Here is a 25,664-nt window from a genome sequence, read left to right on the forward strand (position 1 = left end):
GAAATCTCAGGGTGAACTCTAATAAATAAAATACTAGAAAGCAGAATTGTTCTGCTCAGAGCAGGGGAGGGGGGTTCTAAGTCTCTCGTCTACCCAGCTTCCTCTTCAACTCCTGTGCCCACCTGAGATTGGGCATTTCAAGGCTCTTCACCAATGCCATGCCTCACAATGGCATTAGAAGCCACTAAAGCCAGAGCCACCGAAGCATTTCAAAGACACCATCATGACCATCTGTGTAGAGGTCTTCTGCAGACAAAAACATTCGTCCTTTCCTAGGTGTCCTCAGCATTGGTATGTACTACTCAAAAGTCCCTTTACTTAAGGATTTGCATTGGATTTCTTCAATTATCATGCTGCCATTATCAATCTATCTATTTTCATGGTAGGTCATGTTCAGATGAAGCCAAATGGCATATAGTCCAAAAATAATTGCTTAAGGCCTTGTATTATTGCATCTCTATCTGTATTTGTCTCTATGCTGTGCATCCCTCTCCTCCAACCAAGAAATACTAGTTTTACATTTCTCATTATAAGTTGCTTTTGAAATTAATTTGCTTTTCAAGGATGTGCTAAGTAAAGTCCAGAAAGCATTTCAGATCCAGCTGAGCACCAAAAGGAAGTTGGCCTAGGATAATACAATGAATTTTTAGTATTCCAGAAAATTCCAGGGAAACCTTTGGAAACCAAGTGTTATTTACCAAAGGACAATGCCATCCCCGACAGCACTGAAGAGATCATTCGTGTTTGGATTCATTGGAATAACATGTCGACAGTCGGGGTCATTTTCCAGGGCTTTGTTTATCCAGTTGACAAAAGCATACTTCTCTTCCTCTGCAAGTAAATGATAAAAATGACTTATCTGCAAAATGAAAATCTGACATAAACCGAATTATTTATTTTTATTTTTTCATAAACCAAATTATACACATAGATCTCAGATTGTCATGCCCAGGAGAGACATTGAGATATGATCTGGTCCCTTAGCCTATCATCTCACATTTTTTGACATTAAAAAAATATCAGGTGACTTGGGGAATAGGCACAGAATCTCTATTCACTCCAGGTCATAAAATATATGCCAGGCATATTTAGGAGAGAGAGAGAGAGAGAGAGAGATCATATGTAACTATCACATATAAATATATATAAATAATAAAGATTATTTTTATTTATTTTTAGATATAATTTATATCTGAAGATGATCTAATGCTAAGGATAAAACTCAGGCTGCCTTTAGCCCAGCCAATTTAAATGTGGGATGATCACAGATAATCCCCTGTAATATCTTTGAGTTTCTTGATACAATTATAATGAAATTGCTATGAAAAAAAAATCTTTTGTGATATAATCTTTCTTTCCTATCAGTAAAGCTGCCAGAAGTTGATTTGGGAAATTTTAATAAAACCTCAAGTTGGGACACCTGGGTGGCTCAACGGTTGAGCATCTGCCTTCGGCCCACGTCATGATCCTGGGGTCCCGGGATCAAGTCCTGTGTCAGACTCCTTGCATGGAGCCTGCTTCTCCCTCTGCCTGTGTCTCTGCCTCTCTCTCTGTGTCTCTCATGAATAATTAAATAAAAATCTTTAAAAAAAAACACAAAAAACCCCTCAAGTTATGCCTTACAGCCGGCATAGCGTGTCACTGAAAGCCATAGGGTCCCCTCAGAAGAATCTTGAGTCACAAAAGTTTGAGAAGCACTGCACAGCACCTCACTGCCTTGAAGATTCATAACGCCTATTTATATAGTTTCTGGCTTTAAGCGTAAGAGGTTAAACATCGTGTTCACAATTTACTGACCATACTCAACCATGGACTTACTCTTCAGATCAGATAATGTTTTGAAGAACTCAGCTTGGGATTTGCTGGATCACCACCCTGTCTGAACTTTTAATTTCCCTTAAGGCTGTTGGACGGCAGCCTTCAGAAGAAATATACAACTTTCTTCCAAATCAGTGAAAATACAATTTTTTTTTTTGACTAGGCATTGAGAAGAATCATGAAGTTTGGAGGAAATAGAAGCTCGAGTAGTTCATTTTATCCGTAAGATTCACAAAAGAGTTCTTGCAGCCTTAATGTATTTTTTAAATACTACTGAGATTTATCCAGTGTTAGACTCAGAATTAGGATCAGAATTAGTCAATAAACTCGTGTTGGCTTCTGTCTTGGTTTGTCTTAGGTTTAAACACCAGGTTTAGAATACATAACCCCAGAAGGTACAGATTCTTTCCATATGGCCCCCTTTCCTACTACCCACCCACAGGCTCTCCGCATGCCAGCAGCCGCCCCACTTCCACTCCACGCCCACGGGGACCGCCTACCTGAATAGGAGTGCTGGGTGCCGACACTGGACTGCTCCGACGTACCGCCGATCGCACAGATCCCTTCCTTCTTATTGATTGCCTTTCTAAAGGTCTTGGCAACCTCTGTGCTTTTTAGGCCATGAAAAACCTGCAGAAACGTAGTGTACTTTTAAGAAACCCAATCAAGTGATCAAGAAAACCACAAAGGGGGGAATACGTGATGTTGAAGCAAGGAGGGTGGCAACGTATTTCTGGATTTTTTTTTTTTTTTTCAAATTCTAAGTTTCAGATGCATCTCCTTGTATCTCCTGTATCTCTTGTATCGTACTCACCTTGATAAACTCATCAAAGCTGATCCTCCCATCCTGGTCCAGATCACCTGTAGCCATCAGGTTTTCTGCGATTTCTCTCACTCTGTACCCAGGCAGAGGCAAGCAAGCAGCCTTGAACAGGTCGTTCAACTCATTGCAGCTGATGTACCCATTGCCATCGGTATCTGCAAGGCAAGGACGTGCTGACCCAACGCAGGTAATGGGATGAGGAGGTGAGGGCAGGCGAGATGGGAGGGGAGTGCGCGGGAGAGGCAGTCATTCAGGGGTCAGAGCCTGACCCCATGCAAGAGCCAGGGTCTCACGGGAGGCCCGTGTCTATGAGAGATGCACATCGGTGTCGCTCCCAACCACCGTGAGTCATCATGTCACGACACAGGTCCTGGAAGCAGAATCTGAAGGGACTTTGATAGGAACAGATGGGAAAATAAGTCACAAGCTTAGAGCTACAAAGAAAAACCAGGAAATCAAAGAAAGCAGACAAGACAAAAAATATGAGAAGAGCTGCAGGTGTGAAAGGGTCCAGGCCATATTTTGATAAAGAACTAATTTTCTTAAAGTGGACCTTTCAAAATTAAGTCCCCCCAGCTCCTCTGGCCAATGCCGCCGTATTCCTTTCACTGGCCCTATTTTACTTATGTTACCATTTCATCGAATCTGTCCCGAAGCTACTCAGTCAAGAGGAGAATTGTGTGGCTTGAGCCGCCCGGTGTACTCACCCACTTTGGCAAAAGCTTCTCTGAGCTCCATCATTTCTTCATCGGACACTGATCCTCTGGCCATTTTTATTGCTTTAGGCAACAGATCTGCAGAAGCAAAAGAATATAAGGAATGACTTTTGTGCATCTTAATTCTTTTTTTTAAGTTTGTTTATTTATTCCTGAGAGACACAGAAAGAGGGGCAGAGACACAGGCAGAGGGAGAAGCAGGCTCCCCGGGAGGACCCCAATGCGGGACTCAATCCCAGGACCCTGGGATTGCGACCTGAGCCAAAGGCAGATGCTCCACCACTGAGCCACCTAGATGCCCCCATGCATCTTAATTCCTAAACTACCACATTAAGCAGCAATCCTCATTTATTAAATGAAGAAAGAACCCTCTGCCTCCCTCATGATTTCTAACTACCTTTCCAACATGTAAGAAATAGCCTTATTCTTAACCGTCCATGTGGTGGTCTCCAGTTGGCTCTCACCACTTTCTCCTTTCCTGTATATACAGATGGCTCCTCACCCCAGGAGCCGGAGCTGATTTCTCTCCCCTTGAATCTGAGCTGATCCTGTGTCTGCTTTGACCACCGAGAAGGCAGCAGAAGCCTTGTCTGAGACTGGAAACTCCTGGCTCCTTTTGGGATGCTCATTCTTAGGATGCGCCCTCTTAGGAACCCAGTTCCATTCTGCAAGACGTCCAAGCCACATGAAGAAGCCAATGAAAGATTCTCGTCTGCCTCTGCAAGGGGCGTGGAGAGAGCGGTGGGTGGCATGTTGTAGGCCACCCAAAGCCCATGAAAAAGCCAATGACTGGGTGCTCTGGTTAACAGTCCCTCGGCTGGGCCCCCAGCTGGCAGCCAGCATCAGTTGCCATGCTCCAGGGCAGGCCGCGTTGGAAATCCCAGCTGACTGGAGACCCTGGATGTCCACAGTCCCTGTCACATCACATTAGCAGAAAAATCACCTGGCTGTGTGCCTCGTCAACAAGCAGAATCAAGACATGGGATAAAACAATTGTTGCTTTAAATCACTGAGTCTTGGAGTCGCGTGTTACACGGCAAAACACAACGGTGACACTCAGTTTTTACATAAATATCTTTTTTTAGAGATGATGTCAAGTTCACATTTAAAATGAATATGTTTGGCCAAGCCAAAAGATAACTTTTATCATTTTATTTAATTTTTTAAAAATTTTTATTTATTTATGATAGTCATAGAGAGAGAGAGAGAGAGAGAGAGGGGCAGAGACACAGGCAGAGGGAGAAGCAGGCTCAATGCACGGGAGCCCGACGTGGGACTCGATCCCGGGTCTCCAGGATCACGCCCTGGGCCAAAGGCAGGTGCCAAACCGCTGCGCCACCCAGGGATCCAACTTTTATCATTTTAAAGGGAGCTTTCAAATTCTCTAAATATTCAGAGAAGGAGGAAGGGAACCTGACCCGCTAATAATTCATCTATGGGAACCTGAGGGACTTTTTAGGTGCTCTTTTTTTTTTTTTTTTTTCCAGAAAGGAGTTAATTTCCCTGTCCTTGCGCTGCCCTCTAGCGGATAGAAAGAGAATGAAACAGAAAGGAAATTCTATTCTCCATGCTCCTGGCTAAATCACACCAAAATATTTCTTTTTTTCTTTTAAAGATCTTATTTATCCATCCATGAGAGACACACAGAGAGAGGCAGAGACACAGGCAGAGGGAGAAGCAGACTCCCTGGGAGGACCCCGATGCAGGACTCGATCCCAGGACCCCAGGGTCACGCCCTGAGCCAAAGGCTCAACCACTGAGCCACCCAGGTGCCCCACACCAGAATATTCCAAATCAGAGTTCCAGTACAGCTTACTGGATTTCCTGGTGGGGAAGGGATGAATGAGTGGGGGTGAAAGGGTGGATGATGGGGTGTTTTTACATGTAACTATAATTCTTTCTTTCTTTCTTTTTTTAAGATTTTATTTATTTATTCATGAGAGAGAGAGAGAGAGAGAGGCAGAGACACAGGCAGAGGGAGAAGCAGGCTCCATGCCGGGAGCCCGACGTGGGACTCGATCCCGGGACCCCAGGATCACGCCCTGGGCTTAAGGCGACACTAAACCACTGAGCCCCCCGGGCTGCCCAAGCTCTGTGTTTCTTATAATATCCCTCGATGAAATCCGATGGCAGAAAGATATATATTCCCACTTTGTCCAACAGGAAACAGAAGCTCAGAGAAGTTAGCACACATCCCTCAGATCACACAGCCACGGAGAAGAGCAGCCAGGATGCTAATTCTCAGCTCTTTTCTTTTCACCCTTGCTATCTATGCAGGTTTGATGTCTTCACACCTGTGTTAGGTATTCATTTTTGTCCTCCCATACGACTGCTCACCAATTATTCATTAGCCAGCTAACGTGCATACTCCGTGGGAGGTTTAAAAACTATGGCACAGAGAACCTAGGTAGGTATCCTAGGAAGTTCGTGCTTTCATGTGTTAGGAAATCAAGGCTTTGACTTTGTACCTTTTACTAAATCCCTGTGACTAAATCAGCCTGACTCTCCCTTTACAAATATTCCCTATATACATTAAGAGAAGGCTCTCCTCCATCATAGTTCACAAGATCTTTGATAAAATCTGGTCTAAAGCCCCAAAGCTGGCTGGCCTTTCTTGTTTTTCAGTGTCTTTTCACTTCCTGGCTCGTGGATGTTCATGGGATTATGAGAGAAATGCATTCATTTACAGATATTTTCTGAATGCCTCCTACAAGCCAGGCGCTGCTCCTCATTTCAGCTGAGGCACATCTATACCAATCTAGGGGCCCTGAAAGCATGAAGCAATGTTAAGGATAAGAAGAATGAATGGAATCTCTGAGTCTAAACTTAGCAGTATCCTTTTTTTTTTTTTTAACATTTTATTTATTTACTCATGAGAGACAATGAGAGAAAGAGAGAGAGAGAGAGAGGCAGAGGGAGAAGCAGCCTCCATGCAGGTAGCCTGATGCAGTGCTCGATCCCAGAACCCCAAGATCATGCCCTGAGCCAAAGGCAGATGCTCAACCTCTGAACCACCCAGGTGCCCCTAGCCCTATCCTTTGACATAGAGTTTCAGATGGTAGACACTGTAAGAGATGGGAGAAAAATCCCAAATACAGGCAAAAAGTAGACTACGCTTTAAGAGTCAAAAGCAGGGCCAAAGAATAAATGAAAGAGTTACAGTATTAGGTGAGAAAGAAAATCTAAAGATCATGGTATAATGAAAAATCAGAGAGAATGTTTTAGCTAGCAGAGAAATTGGATGGCCTGTTTAAATTAAAGAATTTGGGGTGGGAGGTTGAAAAAAAGCATTATTTTAATAACCATGTGATTTTTTTAAAAGATTTTATTTATTCATGAGACACAGAGAGAGAGAGAGAGAGAGTGGCAGAGACAGAAGCAGGCTCCATGCAGGGAGCCTGATGTGGGACTTGATCCAGGGACTCCAGGATCATGCCTTGAGCCAAAGGCAGATGCTTAACCGCTGAGCCACCGAGGCGTCCCTAAAACCATGTGATTTTTTTTTTTAAACCATGGCAAGTAGGTCAAGATGGAAAGCCTGAGCATCTGGATAACTATATTTTTCTGAGAGATTCATAAATGGGGAAGATCGACTTGGAGAAGCCATGGAGTGAGACAGCTGTCACATTTTAAAAATCCAAAATCCTTCCATGATTTAAGAGCTAAAGCAAAATTTATTTCAAAAGGGGAATTGGATGGGGCGCCTGAGTGGCTGGGTCAGTTGAGCGACCAACTCTTGGTTCCAGCTCAGGTCATGATCACAAGATCATGTGAGATTGAGTTCTGCAGAGAGCCCTGAGCATGGAGCACTGAGGCCCCACACTTAGTGGGGAGTCAGCTTGAGCTTCTCTCCCTCTCCCTCTCCTTCCCCCCACGCCTCACCCTCATGCTCTTTCTAAAATACACACCTTTTAAAAAAAGGTGAATTGGAGAAGGAATAGTCAACAGCCAAGGTTGCTATGACACTGTGTTGTTTGGGCCCAGCATGAATAGCGATCTGGAGAGGGTCTCATCTACTATCAGAAAGAGCAGTAAGTCCTGGAAACTCAAACTTTTAGAGGTGGAAGGAACTCGGGAAATGGTTTATCACAACTCCTTCCCCTTATAGGTAGGAACACTGAAGTTCCGATGAGATGGAATGCTTTGTCTGTGTACAAGTTCCCCAAACAAGGCCGGAGCTTTAAAAGTAGCTGCTGGTGAGCAGAGCCAGAAGCCCACGGAGGTACCACGAACAGGGCCACAGGCCGTAACCGAGAAGAAACCCCTCAACTAATGGAACTGAACGTGCCAATGGCAGCATGTTCCCGAAGCAGAGAAGCGGGAGCGAAGGCGATGAAGAACATGCAGGTCACACCACGTCTAAGGAGGATACGGCCGGGGTTGGAATCCAAGATGAGGCACTTTACACAGTCATGTGTTTGCCTGGGAAAAAAACTATACCCACTTCACGCACGCTCGAAGGTACGGGTTCTCACAATGTTAGGTTCCCAAGGATGGAAGAGGAGGGTTTCAGTTTGCAAATTACTGGCAGCACGTTGGCTGTGGTCCCGGGAGAACCTGCTGCAGGAGGGACGCGCTGAGCATGGGGCGCCTGAAGGCCTGTTGCTTCTGGGTTCCGCTCTACCGCTCCTGCGTGGGGGGCGGCCCCCTTGAGTTTTTCCCGGTTTTACTGAGAAATCACTGACACACATCCCCGTGTGAGTTTAAGACGTATGGCCCGATCGGGTGGTTTCCATACCCTCAGAAGAGGCTCAGCGGACATCCACTCTCCCGAGCAGGTCCCATAAGAAGCAAGAAGGAAAGAATATGGGGAAACACGTTCTCTTATGATGACAGCACACACTCAACAATCTCAAAACCACACGGCAAGGCGAGCTACAGCCGTTGTGTTGTCCATCACACCCCAGGATTTATCAGACAGCTGGAAGTTGGGACCTTTTGATCATGTTCCTCCAAATCCCCGCCCCCGCCATCTACTTCTAGGAACCACAAGTCCGATTCCTTCTTCTTCTGTATGTTTAATTTTAGTTGTTTTGTTTTTATTCTTCTTTATTTTTTCATTTTGAGATTTTTTTAAAAGATTTTATTTATTTATTCATGAGAGACACAGAGAGAGAAAGAGGGGCAGAGACATAGGCAGAGGGAGAAGCAAGCCCCCTGCAGGGAGCCTGATGTGGGACTCGATCCTGGGTCTCCAGGATCACGCCCTGGGCCCAAGGCAGGCGCTAAACTGCTGAGCCACCCAGGGATCCCCAACTTTTTGAGATTTCATATATGAGTGAGATCAGATATTTGTCTTTCTCTGTCTGACTTATTTCACTTTGCATGATGCCTTCAAGGTGCATCCACGTTGTCGCACCTGGTAGGATTGCCTCCCTTCTGTGGCTGAATAAATGCCGCTGTAATTTTTTCTCCCTTGTTAATGACTGCATCATCCAACTATGCCCTCCCAGAAACCATGTTAAGGTCTCTTGCAAATCAGTGGTGAATTTTCAGACCCTGTTTTTGAATCACTGCCCGAAATCATAAATCTAAGAAGACAGACTCAAACCATTCATCTAAGTCACATTTGGCTGCTAGTTTTCCTGTAAGCACTTACATTCATTAAATCAATAGCTATTAAATCCCAAGACATTTGGCCAGAGAAAGTACCGGTCGTTCACTTTTGCAAGATTATTTCTAAAGACTCAAGAAAACTAAAGAACCGCCCTCCCCCCTCCCCAAATTGCAAAAAGCCACAAGACCGGCTCGTTTCTTGAGGTCAAGTTGAGTTTTGAGTCTCAGCTTAGAGGAGGCTGGTATTTTCCAGACCAGTAGTGAAAGAGGTTTTCTGATAATGACTGCTTAGAATAAAAGCACCTAATTCAAGTTCCCTAAATTTGGAATATGGAGACTGTCGGTAGGAGGTTACAACAGAACACAGTGCTGTAGAATTTACAGAAGGAAATACATTCTCTAAAAATAAATGCAAAATTGTAAGCTGAATTTTCTCTGAGGAGTTTCCTGACTGACGACGAAAAGCCACAGAAGGGACGGAAAAAGGCGGCCTGGCCCAGAGCGAGATGCTCACGGGCTGGAGCCACTCCTGAGACGTGGGGGTGGTGTGCTGGTCAGTATTTAGGTTCGCTGTATCGATGCCCAGTTATATAACTGCCAGGACCAGGGCGGCATCTGTAACCTAGCATCACATTGCCAAGGGACTCTTTTGAGCATGTCCTACTTTCCTTGCAACTTGACACAGTGGGTAAAGGAAAACTGGAAACTCGGGACCCAGATTCCTAGCTTCACCTCGACTGTGTCAGTACGTCAACAGGACAAAACCACATGACTTCCAAACACCTGAATGAACAGTTAATCCAAAACAACGTGTAATCGAAAACATCATTCCTATTGCAATCTTTGGTGCCAGACCTTTCTGCCTGAAGAAGAGGAACATAAAACACAGAGGAGTCCCAAGCAAAAATAAAACCCCTGAGAGTTTTTAAGAAGCCATCCTGCTAAACTTCTATGAGACGAGGAAGAAGCCTTGCTCCGGCTCATTGTGTCCCCTTCCTGGTACAAAGTAGTCACTGCAGGGCATCTAACCAGCAGGAATCCCTGTATGTTCTGGGGGTACCATTCCAAAGTTTTCCATAAAGGCTGATTCTGAAAATGTATTCTAAAGAGGACTGTGTTTTTAAGAAGCCAATTAAGTAGCCTCAAATACAGATGACCATTTAAGGGAGTTCTTTTTTTTTTTTTTTTTAAGATTTTATTTATTCATGAGAGACACAGAGAGAAAGGCAGAGACATAGGCAGAGGGAGAAGCAGGGTCCCCGTGGGGAGGCCGATGTGGGACTAGATCCCAGGACCCCGGGATCATGACCTGAGCCGAAGCCAGATGCTCAACCACTGAGCCACACAGGAGCCCCAAAGGGAGTTCTCATGACATCTTTTGTCAAGTCAAAATCTCCTTTAGGTTGTCTTTGTTCTCTGTGCAGATACACTGATTTGCCCAAGGGCTTCTCCAGAGCATAGGATTCCCCTTTCTGTGGCCTTGGGGGGTAAAATCCAGCAGTGAGGCAGGGGCAGGGACCCAGTGGCTCTCTTCTCACTATCTCGGGCCTGGTAAACTCTCACGGGAAGCCAGCAGGCGAGACCACTCCAGATCTAGTGAATGTGTTGTTCTGGGAGCCTCTGTGGTCTGATCACACTTGAGGGGCTTTGGAAGCCGTGTAGAGCACAGCACGCAGAGCCGGGCTCCGTCAGCAACTGGGAAGTGCCCATCTCCCGCCTCCCTTCCCCCAGCACAGCCCTAATGCCTCCTGTTTTCTACCGAGTTGCTCAGAGCCATTAAGGATGTGACTCAGAGCAAACCTCTTGCAAGCAGAGGGGATGATACTCCAGGCTTGGGCTGTGGAGGCCCTCGATGCCTGGTGGTCTCCTTCCCTGGGGTGTAGACAATGACTCTTCTGGTGTTAATGCCTTGAAAATCCACAGCTACCCTTCATTCTACATCCTACCACGAGGACTTTAAGATCCAGACTCTTCCCCACCGAACGTTCAGGGTATTGGATCTTTTCAAAAAAGCTGAATATGATTACAGGCCAGTAGTAACCTACAATTCAATTACCTCAATATCAGACACCATTCACTCGCCATTTGTTCATGCATTCATTCTTTCTCATCATCTGTGAGTCTAAGTGCAAAGCACTGCTCTGGTAGCTGGACTGTAGGGATGGGAGGGTTACAGAGCCCCGGGCTTCGTGAAGCCCACAGTTAAAGGTCGAGTTTCAAATGTGGTGCAGAGATTATAGCTCACTTACTGCAAAATGGTTCATACAGCGCGAAAAGCTTTGAAGATAGAAAATGAATAAGTGAAACAGGCCTGAGAGGGAAAGAAGGACTAGATAAGAGTAAGAAATGAGCACAGAAACTTACCAAAAAGTAAAAATAGCAAACATCTAAATGAGCCGTGCAAAAAAAAAAAAGGTCTCCAGATCATTTATACATTCGCACATCTTCAAGGAAACCATACCCCAAATAACTGGTAGGAGCATGGGGCCTGGGAGACCTAGGGTCCTACCTGTCCATGTAATATCAGGCTTCCTTTTGCCTCCTTGGGCCTGTTTCCTTGCCTATAACCCGAGAGATGACACCCCTTCCATGTGAAAAGGTCCAAAAGCCTGTTAGTCAATAGGGTGCAGAAAAGGGTATGCACCAGTCAGAGCCCCGGAAGGGGAATTTCAAAGGAGCCTAGAAATGGGGCCAGGGGTTGTTATCAGGAGCTGTAGCAGGCACCGTGATGTGCCTTCTCTGGGGGCACCGCCTCTGAAAAGGCCCCAGCGTCTCCCAGCCCCGCCTGGCTCCTGCTCTTACCTCAGCAGCAGGTGAATCTCAGTCCTGCACCCTCTCCTCACTGACCAAGGCAGATGCTTGCTGCTCGGCGGCTCAGCACAGAGCAGGGAAGTTACCAGAGCAGCACGTGGGACGTGCTTTCTGAGACGTCAGTGTGAACGGCTTGCGACACGCTGATCCAGTTCACTCCCAGTTTCTAGGCAAGGCTGTAGGCACACTGTCCCAGAAAGAGAACCATCTACTATTTTCTTAAAAGTATCCAAATAAGGAAACGCTGCAACCTCACTGGTGTCTCGTATCCCTACCTGTAACCTAAATCTTTTCTGATACCATTAAAGCTTCCTCTCTCTTGGGCTGTGCTCAGAGGGAATTACAGAAGCTGCTCAATTCATAAAAATTTGTCACAGGCCTTAGCGATTGCCACCAAGCCTTAAAAAAAGAAAATTCTTTGAACTCGTTTTTTTTTTTTTAGGGGGGGTAGTCTTCCAAACCTTTAATAGTTTTCCCTTGCTATATTCTGGGTCTATGCCAACTTCCTTAAATGATGACATAAGAATAACAAAGTCTTAGAATGCAGAGGTAAGGGGACCATAGAGATCACCTATCTGGCCACTCTCTTCCTACCACAGAGGAATAAGATGACACCCAAGTTAAAGGATGCTGTCACGGAGCTCACCGGGACTGGAGTCCACACCTCTTTAATTTTCCCGTTTCCTTTGTAAGTTTTCAGACTCAAGATGTAAGACTGTTCTTTTGGTCAGTCCTGCTCAACATCCAGTAGGAATAACTCCCCTATGATTTCAAATATCTAATAAACATAATTTCATGTGTTTCCTGTACCTGAAGAAGGACTTAATCTAGGTATTAACAGGGCACCGCCAGGCTACCAAGGCCCTAGGTCCTAGGCTACAAACGTGCCAAATCCAATGAACACGTACAACTGACACCTTCCAGGTTACGATGATCAAGCCCAGGTGAATGCATTCTTCTGGGTTTTTTTTTTTCTTGCCTTTGCATTTAGGCCCTCTGATTTTCCTTCGCGACCCAAAAAATCCAAACCACGTTAAAACAGCTCACCCTGAGGCACAATGTTCAAAAGATAGAATGCCAAATTCACATATAAATACTAAAATGGCACCCTCAGACTTCTAAAAATGATCAGCATGATTTTAGACATTCTGGTCTCCTCGCTGTTGGGTGGGGATCAGTGAGCTCCTGGTCCCTGACTCTGAGCTCTGGTCCTGACCTGGGCAGGTGGCTCTTCCGGCAGATGATGAGATCACTGGAAGTCTAGACCTGAAGTCACCTCATAGAGCTCCCTCTGCGTCAGCCACATGGCAGGCAGGTGAATAAACTCACCAACTGATGGCATGTAGGGCTTGAGAAGTCTGCAATCACCTCCTTTGAGGAGTTTAATGATGATATTCTTGTGCACATGTGAATAATATCCCTCGCGTGGAAAAGGACAAATGCCTAGAGCAAGCAAGTGAAGGCCTTCAACTTTTGTGAAACCATTTTGCTGGAAAAATGACTTTGGTGAGTTGATCCGTGGACTGAACAGAGGCTAGTGTCCCTAGGCTGTCTTTGAACTGGCCAAGGAAGGCTCAATGGCTTCGCCCCACCGGCCACCAGGGGGTTTCTGCCTAGGGTAGCAGAGTCTGGTGCTGAGCTCCTTCAAGCTGTAAGCCCTGCTGGCGGCCTGTGGTGCCTGGCAGTGGGTCCCTAAGTAGAGCGTCTGACTCTGAGCTGAGGCCTGCTGAGGTGAGAGGACAGGAACTGTGGAGACAGAGCAGGGACCAAAAGGAGGGCAAAACTAGCCGGGATGCTCCAACTCAGTGACCCAGGAGCCCACAGGAAACGGCGAGGAATGGACGTGAGGGTCCACTGGGGTGGAATTTGCATATCACTCTCTGGACTATGAAATTCATCCTCTGGTAATTCTAGATATCTGCTACTGAACCAACTCCTCTATCTGTACATGTTTTTCTTTCAATAAATATCTGCCAAATACCTACTCTATGCAGGTTCTGGGTCAGAGGCTGGCAACACAGAGATGGGATGTGGCCCTGCCCTGTTTAGGAGGGGGTGGGTGGGGAGAGTGTATTGTAGGCACTAGAAAACAGAGGGAGGGGGAAAACAGGTCTCCCCTGGAGAGCCAGGCGTGGCCCCCACAAGAAGTGACATTTGGCCTGGATTTCCACAGATGGGGAGATGTGTAGAAACAACTCAGTCTTTTTTCTTACTCATGCAGATGATTAATCCTTATCCTCTCCATAGAATGACCACTCTATGTTGGAGTCCGAGAACACGACAGCCAAATGACAAATGGGAAGGCCAGCTAATGTTTCCTGAACGGCTTCTCAGTGCTAAGTGTCTTCTATGCATTATCACATTTAACTGGCGCCACAATCCTATGGAGCATCGTTATGATTTCCTCCTTATAGATAAGGGAACTGAGATTTTAATTAGTGGCCAAGGGTCACCTTGCTATGACCTGGGGAAGCCTTGTGCTTACACCGGAGCCCAGGGGTAGGGGACAGCACCCTATGCTGCCCCACTGCAGGCCAACACAATGGAGGTCTCACTGGTGGCACCTTTCCTTGCCCCCATGACCACTGGATTCTGTATCTTAAGGTTCCCTACTCTCCTTTGGGGGTCCTCAGCTCTGACTTCATGTTAACGATGGTCACGGACACACACACACACACACACACACACACACACACTTTGGAAGATTTTACCCAGGACTGGGGCTCTTCCTGGGCTCTTTTGAGAAGTTCTAAATGTCTCTTCTCTTCAATGCCTCAACACGTTGAGGGAAGGGTTAAGCGAGACCACCAGCAGTGTGCTCTTGCCCATCCCTGCCCGTCCTCCTGCCTCTGGGGCACAAGGGATCCTCTCCATTAGTAGCTCCATGCCTGCCATCCAATCACATTGGCCTTCTCCTAGGTGAGAAACGCAAAGATGAAGAGCAAAGATGAAGAGCAGCCAATCTTGGCTCTGAAAGGACACCCAGTCCCTGAAGGCAAGCGCCTATGCAACTCAGAGGCCATCCTGGCCTTTGCACTCAAAATGGGTTATTATCATGGTGCTGTAGGAGCAAAGACAGGGAAGCCCTTAGCTCTGCCCCCGAAGAGAAGGGCAAGCTGTCCAAAGAAGGTGATACTGACCTTCACTGAGCTGCATCTTAAAGAACCAGTTGAAGTTGTCCAAAAAGACAAAATGGAAAGGGGTACCCTATTTCTCCATGCAGTGGTCGCCCCTCATCTGTGGGATATATGTTCCCAACCACCAGTGGATGCCCGAGACCACAAATAGTACTAAACCCTATACCTGCTCTGTTGTCCTTTTATCCACGGCCGACTCTGATAAAGTGTAATTTATAAACCAGGCCCAGTCAGAGACCAATGGTGACTAGTGGTGGAGCAGTTCTGACAACGTCCTGCAATAGGAGTTAAGTGAACACGGTCTCCTCGCTCTCTAAACACCTCACCCTCCTTCTTTGTGAGGATGTGCGATGATAAGATGCCTAGGTGATAGGACACGGCGAGTGAGTGGTGTAGGCGCGGCGATGTAGCGATGTAGCGGTAGGGCTACTGTTGACCTTTGCTTTCTGAAAATGTCAAAAGGAGGCCATTCTGCTCTCGAGACCACAGTTGACTGCAGGTCACTGAAACTGTGGAAAGCGAAACCATGGATGGGGTGGGGGTGGGGTTACCCTATAAGAGAACAGAGCCAGTCCTGCAAAGGGAGAAGAATGGAGCAGGAGGTGGTCACCGAGGAAACTTTTGGGGGGGTTGGCATGCCTGGCCCAGGAGGCTGCTCCTAGAAGAATTTGGGGGAGTGCCAGCACAGCCGCCTTCCTCACTAGCTCTTGTTTCTAGAAGAAAAACCTTGGTGGTCTAGGCTCTCCTCACTGCCTTCAGTCACAGTGCTCACCACTTCCCTCTAGGTGATGCAAACACTCCCCGCCCTCCTCAGGCCACGAAATGACTGCACCCAGAAGCCATTTCGGTGTGTTTGTGTGGCCGCGGCTTCCTCCTTCTCTCACCAGCTCCCATCCAGAAAATACGGCCCCACAAAGTGAGGAGGGAACTGGATCGTGTTGCAAAAACGGGAAATGGCAGCCCCGGAAAAGTGAAATTGTTCCCTGAAGTCTCAAAGTGAGTCAGTGATTGGTCTGAAAAGAGAAGTAGAGCCTCCAGGATGCTAGTTAGGTCTGGCAAGATATGGGAAAAACAGAAGTCAATTAGCATTTAAACAACCTAACAGATTAAAACTGAAAAACCCTTTGAGATGCAGATTCCATGAGATGTGCTCTATATCTTAAGTATGTAGATGGAGAGGAAAACAAGGGGTAGGCTTTCTCCTCCCAGGCCTTTCAAGAATGGCCTGGGCTCCACCGTTTACAGGGACTCCTATTGCTACCACACAAGCTGCCTTTCTCCTGGTCCAAGCCAGCAAAAAGGCATTTCAGGCATCACACAAGCCTCATCCAAATGCTCTTTTCTTCCTTTGGGAAATTATATGTATAATTGAATACCTATAATAAACTAGGAAGCAACATGGTATGGTGAAAAAATGAGTGAGGCGTTTCTTTCTTTTTCTTTTCTTTTTTTTTTTTTTTTTTTTTAAGATTTTATCTATTTAGTCACCAGAAACACACACACACACAGAGGCAGAGACACAGGCAGAGGGAGAAGCAGGCTCCCTGCAGGGTGCCCAATGCGGGACTCCATCCCAGGACCCCAGGATCATGATCTGAACTGAAGGCAGCTGCTCAACCACTGAGCCACCCAGGTGACCCAAAATGATGAGTTTCTATGCAACCCCTTCTTGCCATGTGTTTTCTATACATGTTAAGTTTTCTGAGCCTCAGTTTCTTCATATGTACAAAAGGGATATTAGTTAACACAATTTATAGTGCTCGCTCTACAGGGTTGAGTTAGAATCAAATGAAACAAAGATTGTCTACAACAGTGGTTGGCAAAGGAAGGAAAGAAGAAGGGGGCAATGAAAAAAGAACTTTCACAAAATGATCTTGGGGGACAAACTCAATTTCCAGTATAAGTTTTATGAAAGGCCATGTAGAGTCACCACTTAAAGTCCACACTTAGCTGTGTGTATGTTATATGTGTGTGTGTGTATGAATCTAGATTTCACATCTGTGGTCATAATGTTCTTAGCTTGGCTTGTTTGGGCTCTTTTACCACATTTCTCACCCAGAGTCCTTGAAGTCAGTTCCAAAAGGTATTGGCAGTAGCGACAGATGCCACAGATGAGAAGCCGACAGCACTGGTGTTGGCTGATGTCAGGTTGGGTGGTCAAGGGCCTCTGGGCTTAGCCGCCTCTGAAATACTGATGGTGGAAAGTACCTTCTAACAGTTGAGGAAGTGTGGCCAGAGGAGGCAAACGTACAGCAATCTTAAGAAAAGCCTGACCACATCCACCATGAGTCACAAAAAGAAATGAGACCGATGGGGATGTGTGAGAAGGACCACCGGCTGATGACCCCCCGGTTGTCAGGTACACCGGCTCCTAGGGACTGATTCAGTCAGCCTGGCCTCTACCTGTATTGGCTGTGCGCTCCCTCATTCTCCAGGCATTTTCTCTATTAATGTTGGAGTTGGGAAAATACTGAGACAATAAGCAGCCCACATCTGTATATTAGCAATCACAACAGAAGCTTCTATTTATTCTTAATAATATGACCTCATTTTCTATAGGCTCCTTGGGGTAGTTGTTCTAGAATCTCTAATGACAAGCTCCTTCTCATAAAAAAAATAAAAAAAATAAAATAAAATAAAAAGAGAGGACTAACATAACACAGAGGCAGGAAAGTTGTATTCATTTGATGGGCTATACTTATCTTCACTCTTTTGGAAGCCACAGTTTGCTTGGCATATATTTCCCAGGAGCAATTTACAATGGGATATGCGATAACATTTCTTTGGTCAAAATTCTAAAACACCTTTAAGAAACTGTGAATATAAAATGGGAAAGAGCCACCTGGGTGGCTCAGATGGTTAAGCTCAGTGTCGTGATGCCAGGGTCCTGGTATCGAGCACTGCACCAGGTTCTCAGCTCTGCGAGGAGTCTGCTTCTCTCTTTCCCTGTGCCTGCTCCCCATTTGTTCTCTCTCTCTCTGTCAAATAAATAAAATCTTTTTTTTAAAGATTTTATTTATTTATTCATGATAGAGAGAGAGAGAGAGAGAGAGAGAGGCAGAGACACAGGCAGAGGGAGAAGCAGGCTCCATGCAGGGAGCCTGACGTGGGACTCGATCCAGGGACTCCAGGATCACGCCCTGGGTGAAAGGCAGGCGCTAAACCGCTGAGCTACCCAGGGATCCCCAAATAAAATCTTTTTAAGAAATTTAAAAAAATAAAATGGAAAAGAAGCAGGGTGCAAATCTTGGTTCTGGCACTTACTGGTTCTGGGACCTCGGATGTAACCTTCCCCAGACCTCAGTTTGGTCATCAGTTATAAGAATGTGAACACATCAACCTTATAGTTCAGCACTGATGTGGAAATGTAAGAGTAGATATAGGTCAGGTGTGTAGCACGATGCCTACTAAATAGCAAAGGCTGGGTCAGCTCGTCGTGATGCTGTGTAGCAGAGCGAAGCGCGCACTAGAGCTGATGCTGGGGGAAAGGGAAAAGGAAAACGAGCCCAAGAACAGACCGAGGAAACAGTACTTTCCCCTATCATACAGAAGAAGAAACTAGACCCACTCAGGCACCACACTTAGTACGAGGCTAGAAAATGGATCCAAATGTACTCTCCCTCTGTGTACTGTACCATGTTTCATGCACAGAAACGACAGACTCACAAAGTTTAAAAAACTAACATTATATACCATGCTGAATACATCACATACTCCCTGCGTTGTACAGGATCACCAGACAAACGAAGTACAGCCATTGCCTTTCTCTGGAGTCGTAGGACAGTATATTTTGATAGAAAGAATCTTAATTTGAAAGACAAGGAGAAAAAAAAAAAAGACAAGGAGGGAAGGAAAAAAAATCTGAAAAATTTCTCAAAGGTGACCATCGTGTTCTATCTTTCCAAAGGGAAAATTGTTTTAATGTTTATAAAGCACTGGAAAATGAGAGGGAAAGTTCATTTCACATTTTTAGATGAAGGAAGGGGGCTCAGTAGCACCTAACAGCATAGATGTCGCTGTGTCCTGACTTCCACTTTGCACGTGTTATGTTTCTCCTTAAGGACCCTCCTGGGTGAAAATGCCCCTGAGCTGATGATGTCAGGGAGGTGTAGAGGATCCACACTGTAAGACGTTGCACCAGGCGTTACCAAAGATGCAATCAGAATTCTAAATTTTGCCTGAGGAATGGCAAAAGGAAGAAGATGTAAATTTTATACAAATGCATTGGTGCATCTCTACTTCATATATTTGGATACCCAGCTTACGTTAAGCTGGGTGCTGAGTATCCAGCTGAGGGATCGAAATGCAGGCTTAGTTTAAATGTAAAGTAATTATTTCATGAATTCACTTCCCTCTTGAAAGGACAACCAGAGAGAAAAAAAAAAAAAAAAGAAAACAAATTATCCAGGAGATTGCAATTCACATGCATAATTAATTTGCCTGCAGAATTTGGTGTCTTGGCTTTTCTGCTTGTGGAGAACATAATCTCTTTTCCACTTCAGCTCAGTCACTCGGGAAGATGTCTGTATGTGTGTGTGTGAGACAGAGACAGAGACAGAGAGACAAGATAGACGGCATCTATCAGTCATGTAACTGGTGCTGGACTCAATCAAGAAGCAAGGCTACGACCACAGTACTGTGGCTTTACTAGTTCCTTAACTTAACATTTTAGCTTTTCTCTCCCCTAGAAAAAACAAAACAAAACAAAACAAAACAAAACAAAAACTAATGACCATATTTGAGAAACAAGCCTTTCAACTTATAAACAGGGCTGATGCACAGGTGTGGCTCTGAAGTCAACCAAAACTTATTTTAACCTGGTAAATGGGTCACTTTTTCCTCCTCTATTTTTCAACTCACAATTCAAACAATCTTTCATCCTTTCACAGTCTGCAGCACGCCTATATTGGGCCATGACTGTATAATTATGAGTACATCAATTATTTCATTTATTTGTGTCCATCAGTCCCGACAGAAAGTGTGAACACCGTTTGAATAAAAGTATTCCCGCCTTCGAAGGCTGAGGACTTTTCAAAGCTTTGGAGGATAGAAATCATGGTTTGTGACCCATGCAGAGATCTATAAATTGGTAAAAACTAAATACTCAAGTGCACAGAGGTGCTGGGTAAATACTGATGATGATGATGATGATAATGATGACAGATGAAGACAAAGAAGAAGAAATCTCTTTGAAAAAAGTAATTATAATATAGATGGGGATTTATTTGGGATAAATGATGATTATTTGAGTTCAACTCAAGAGTTTAGGTACACATAAGCACCACAGTCTGCTCATTATTCCAGGAGAGAATTACTCCTCCTGGAACTCAGCAGTTACCCAAAACTGACTCAACTGTTGAAAATTAAGACTGATAAAATGTTTGAGTGGATTCACTTGTCTTCATATACGAAGATAACACCAGGAACGACCTCACAAGACCATAGTGATGACTAAATGCATCACTATGGTTAAAAGCACTGAGGGAAATACTTGGTCTCAGTGAATAGTCCGTAAGCATTAGCTCTTATTCTTACGGTGAGAGGTTGAAATTCTTTCACGCACAACCCCCAGCCCACTACTGCTCACTGTGTCTTACAAGATGGAGAGATGATGAAATTACTGGGAAGACTGGTGTAATCACTGAAACTGGCAAACCAAAACAATGGGGACAGTGGATAGCTTAAGGAAGTTGACTCAGGGAGGGAACTGATGCCATCTGGGCAGCCCCGTGTTTGCAGCAGCTGTAGGGAGCCCCCCCCCCCCCCCCCGAATGTGGATATCTAATCTGGTGGCAACTCTTCAGAACTTCAAAATGAAAACTGTGAAACAGGTTTTTTTTTTTTTTTAATTTTTATTTATTTATGGTAGTCACAGAGAGACAGAGAGAGAGAGAGAGAGAGAGAGAGAGGCAGAGACACAGGCAGAGGGAGAAGCAGGCTCCATGCACCGGGAGCCCGATGTGGGATTCGATCCCGGGTCTCCAGGATCGCGCCCTGGGCCAAAGGCAGGCGCCAAACCGCTGCGCCACCCAGGGATCCCGTTTTTTTTTTTTTTTTTTAAGCTTAAAGTTTTCAACTTTTTTTTTTTTTTTTTAAGATTTATCTATTTATTTTAGAGAACGAGTACAAGAGGGTGAGTGGACAGAGGGAGAGAATTCCAAGCAGACTCCCCACTGAGCAGGGAGCCCATGGCCTTGGATCCCACCAGCCGGAGAGCACAACCTCTGCTGAAATCAAGAGTCGGGTGCTTAACCGACTGAGCACACAGGTGGCCCGAAACACGAACACTTTCGATTTAAGTGCATTGCCATCTGGCCAAAATAAGGAAATAGAAACTCTTGGAATCTGCTGATACTGGTTATTTTTATATTTTGTGGGGGCTCTTAATTCTAATTTTTATGCCCGCAGGGTTCAATATGCAGAGGACATGGCATTATTTCAGTTGATGATTTCAACAGGCTGGGAAACTAACCGATAAAAAAATCCTAGAGACCATTAGACTAAATAAATAATGTCACTTTGCTATAAAATCTGCTGTTAGTCATTAAGACCAATGCCTTCACAATCTTATTCTATAAATTGTGACTCTTCGTTAATATAATCTTGTGAGGGATCCCTGGATGGCTCAGTGATTTGCCGCCTGTGTTCGGCCCAGGGCATGATCCTGAAGACCCAGGGTCGAGTCCCATGTGGGCTCCCTGCATGGAGCCTGCTTCTCCCTCTGCCTGCGTCTCTGCCTCTCTCTCTCTGTGTCTCTCATGAATAAATAAATAAAATATTAAAAAATATATATATATAATCTTGTGAGCAATTTCCTTAATTTTATTTCACCTAGACCGATATAAAATTGTGTTTGCCCTCTCTCCTATACACAGAAAGGGCCTTTATTCCATAAGTAACAAGGAGAAGTTGACTGAAGAACTTTCTAGAATAATCCAAAGTAATTAAGCCAAAGTTAATGATATCTGTTCCTGGGTTCTCTGTCATCAAAGAAGCCCATTATCAGGGGCAAGAGTTTTGATAAAGATAGTGAAGTTGTATCTCAAAGCATGTTTTTAGACTAAAACAACAAGATTATAATTTTGTCTATTTGTTATATCATTGGACAACCTCTTAAACACCTTGAGCTCAATGTCCATTTAGTGTTTTGAGGCTAAAACGAAGAATCACGTTTTGGCAAAGAGGAAGCATGGTTGAATGTAAAATATTACATGATTACCGTAGCTGCTTCCACGGCAGTCACTGAGGGAATTCAGTAAATATTAAGTGAATAAGTGACGTCAAAGACGAGACTTAGGTGCCTATCTAAGGAGCCGAGAGAAAATACTTGTGACAAATTTTCAATTCAATCGATGTCACCGCGCAATGCCATGCGCTAGCAGAGCTAGAAAAAGAGCTCAGGCTGCCAGCAAACAAGGACTTGACACTAAAACAGTATGATCACTGCTTTGCTCACTCTAAGATCAAAGCAGATACACACAGAAGAAACCGTTAGCGGGGACAAGGAAGATGGGGGGGGGGCCAGTCAGGAAGACCCCAAAAAGGGACACATTTCTTGAAGTGAGCCTTGAAAATTGACTGTACGTTTCATCAACCAAAGAAAGCAATTGGAGCAAGAGTTGGAGCAAAAAGAGGTGAAAGAACACGGAACTTTCTGGCAGCCTGTGGTCTTGTACACCCAGAACGTGGCCGAGAGAGGATGGCGGAGAGGCAGAGCAGAAGGAAGTGACAAGAAGCAAGGTTGGGGAAGTGGTTGAGGCCAGTCTGTACTGCACACAGTTCTTTAGTAAAATAATACATTAATTAAAAGAGAAGACTTCTTCATTCTATTATTATATGAAACCCACAATGATATTTCTTACTTATAAAGACAAAAATGCTTCTGGGTTCATTGCAAATTTTTTTCTGCTCTTTCTTTCTTGCTTTCTTTCTCCCACTCCCTCCCTTAAAATTACGAGTGCCAAGATCTCTTCAGTCAGCTTCAGAAGCAAAAGCCTCTAAAGACCTACGTCTGGGAAAAATATGCTGGTGAGGAAGAGGGGATCTGGAACAGACAGTTGCTTATAGAGAAGCAACATGGAGCTGGTTTTCTACCCTCCCTCGACCCCCCAAAAGCCCAGTGACCTTTGGCCAGTTCTTTCCACAGTGAGCCCACGCCTCAGGTCTAAGGGCAGTTAAGAGGATTACGTGAGATAATTCATTAAAGAGTTGGCTGCACATTGTAAGTATGTATAAGTATTACGATATAATAATATTATTATTATTACTTGTCCTCTTTAAGTAGGTAATATTTGAATGAGACTTGAATTGTTGGGCTCCCCTTCTTCAAAGGTATCAGAAAAAAAAATATAAATGATATTGAAATACGTTGTTTCCCAATTTGCCGATTGTTTCAAGGCATACTCCCCTTTATAGACTAAAGGAGACAAAATTTAAAATGTGACCAAGAGGACACCCGGGTGGCTCAGCGGTTTAGCGCCTGCCTTCAGCCCAGGGCATGATCCTGGAGTCCCGGGATCGAGTCTCAATCGGGCTCCCTGCAGGGAGCCTGCTTCTCCCTCTGCCTGTGTCTCTGCCTTTCTCTGTGTCTCTCATGAATAAATAAATAAAATATTAAAAAAAAATAAAATGTGACCAAGAAAAGCATCCCTGAGATAGCTAATGAAAAGTCTTGTTGAGGGGGCAAGACCCGGAAGATTTTCCCCTGATGTTACTGGGGGAGGTGGTGGGGGGCTGGGGTAGCTAGAATGAAGAGAAATGGATATTTGATAACATATCACGTGGACACATTAACAGTCTAAACTTGATTTAAATCAAGAGACTTTTTTTTTTTCTGTTTTGAATTAACTTTTTCATAGCCCGTTGCATTTCCTCCCAAAGTACAGGAAATACCGACTGACATACCTTCACAGTTTAACTTATTTTATTCTCACTGATTTTTACTGGAAATAAGACAGAGCAGTTTTAAATTGGTTCTTTTCTGGGATTCAGGTCCTCCTCCCCCAGTTCCACATTCTTGCTAGTTTAAAACCATTCAGGAAAGATGTGTGGGAAGCAGTATCGATGGCCACATTTTGCAACTTTCAGAAATTCACATTTACAGGCACATGCACTAATTCTTTTCAAATTTACCTGTGCAGATGTTCTTTGAAAAACCTTTATTTAAGAGAAACCAGTTATGATCAATTTATGTAAATTCAAAATTCAGATATGGCGAACAAAACCACCATTGCTGACTTTTTTTTGGTTTCAAATTTGTCCCGAGGAAATAACTTTAGAACTTTAAAAGCCGCTACACTGAATAAGAAAAAAAAAGGGGGGGGTTTGATAAGCATCCTGATAAATTAATCCATCTCCATCCAGCCCAAATGGCTTTTTATGTTTATCATCTGTCGGTGGGTCTTAGTGCTGTTGAGTAGTGATAATTAAATGAAGGTTGATGCTACAAGATCCAAAGTCTACGTTTCAACAGAGCTTCTGGAGCAAATATCCTATATCAACTCCATCAGAATTCCTCCTGTAGACAGAAGCCTTTCATCCAGACTTGAACGGTCATCTGTTTGGTCCTAAGCCTAACCGCTAGTTCAGACAATTCTGCAAAAACCTGTACAACTAAGTAACACAAATTGCTTTCATTTTTCCAGAATAAATGAAGAAGAGGTCCCTCGGATTCTTTGTGGTTATTAAACACACCCGTTAAAAACCGTTGGTGCCAAAATCACCAAAAAAAAAAAAAAAAAAAACAGTGAACACACTCAGTACCATATGACTCAAGATGTTAATACATCCACTCCGGTACCGTAAAGACACTTTTTAGAAAAACCGAACCACAGAGCTAAAATTAAACTACTCCCACTAGGCCAATGAGCAGCACAGTCTACATGATCAATAATATGCACTTTCCTGAAAACATTTTAAGGCAGATAAAATCACAGTAAATCACCTCCCTGAACTGAGGCAAGAGAAATAAATCAAAACACGGTTCGGTTTGAAAGGGAAAAGACAACAGCAACAAAAAAGAATCATTGTTCTGGGTGGAGGGTGATAACTGTGGGTGACCGGAGAGGAAGCCACCCAGAGAACTGAGGAGTCCCACTCTGGACAGCCACAGGGGGTAGGTGCAGCGTGGCTCACCCAGGGCTCGGGTGACAGGTGCTCGGACGCCCCGAAAGGCTCAACCCACAGAACCAGAGGCGCCCAACCAACAAAACACATCCTAAGCCCCAAGAAGTGACCAAAGGACACCAGGAAAACTCACCTTGTAGAAAAACTGTCCTCAGTGGTACTGGCGTGTGACCAGAAACCCCCTCCTCTCGGATCTGCAGAACAACTGTCAACGCCGGCCGTGCGGTCACAAGGCAGGAAGTGACTAGAATGACAAATCATCAGCCACGAAAGAAATAGATTTTGTCTTTATAAGGACATTTTACCTAACTTTTTTTTTTTTTCTTTTCTTTCTTTCTTTTGTGTCTCCTCCCCCACAGGAATCACCTGACAGCACAGGTCAAGCTGAAATTCAGAAGCTCCTTACCACTTCCTCTTTAGAAAGCATTTTTCTGTCTCCTTCCCTTCCTCCTCCAGCTGTGTCGCCCGGGCTCCGGGCTCCTGGAACCTTCCTGATTTCAGATAGCAGGGCGAGGTCGCCCGCCACCCTTCCCCACGTGCCCCCCTGGCTGCACACGCAAGGCCCAGCCTCTGGCCACCGACGGCGAGGCCAAGCACGAGGAGGGGGGCTGGTGCACAGGCCAGGGGGACGCTGGCACACGCACCTGACACGGACTAACAGGGATTTCCTTGGGAAGG

At 44.9% G+C, this 25,664-nt stretch overlaps 1 protein-coding gene across 6 annotated transcripts in view; it reads right to left on the reverse strand.

Annotated features, from left to right (window-relative positions):
- LCP1 (lymphocyte cytosolic protein 1) overlaps window positions 1-25,664 on the reverse strand; it is a 106,052-nt gene that overhangs the window by 28,015 nt on the left and 52,373 nt on the right. For 2 of the 6 annotated variants that reach the window (XM_072783067.1, XM_072783070.1), the window contains exons 3-7: window positions 25,120-25,230; window positions 3,349-3,435; window positions 2,633-2,796; window positions 2,319-2,448; window positions 699-831 (exon numbers count right to left, since the gene is read on the reverse strand). In XM_072783067.1, coding sequence (XP_072639168.1) covers window positions 699-831; window positions 2,319-2,448; window positions 2,633-2,796; window positions 3,349-3,412 — 491 coding nt within the window. In that variant the 5' untranslated portion in view covers window positions 3,413-3,435; window positions 25,120-25,230. Of the gene's footprint in view, window positions 1-698; window positions 832-2,318; window positions 2,449-2,632; window positions 2,797-3,348; window positions 3,436-3,859; window positions 4,016-11,715; window positions 11,856-25,119; window positions 25,231-25,392; window positions 25,513-25,664 lie in introns of those variants that run through there. The other 4 variants (XM_072783068.1, XR_012010190.1, XM_072783069.1 and 1 more) reach the window with 4 other exon arrangements.

This window comes from Canis lupus, chromosome 17 (genome assembly GCF_048164855.1).
Source record: "Canis lupus baileyi chromosome 17, mCanLup2.hap1, whole genome shotgun sequence".
NCBI classification, from domain to species: domain Eukaryota; kingdom Metazoa; phylum Chordata; class Mammalia; order Carnivora; family Canidae; genus Canis; species Canis lupus.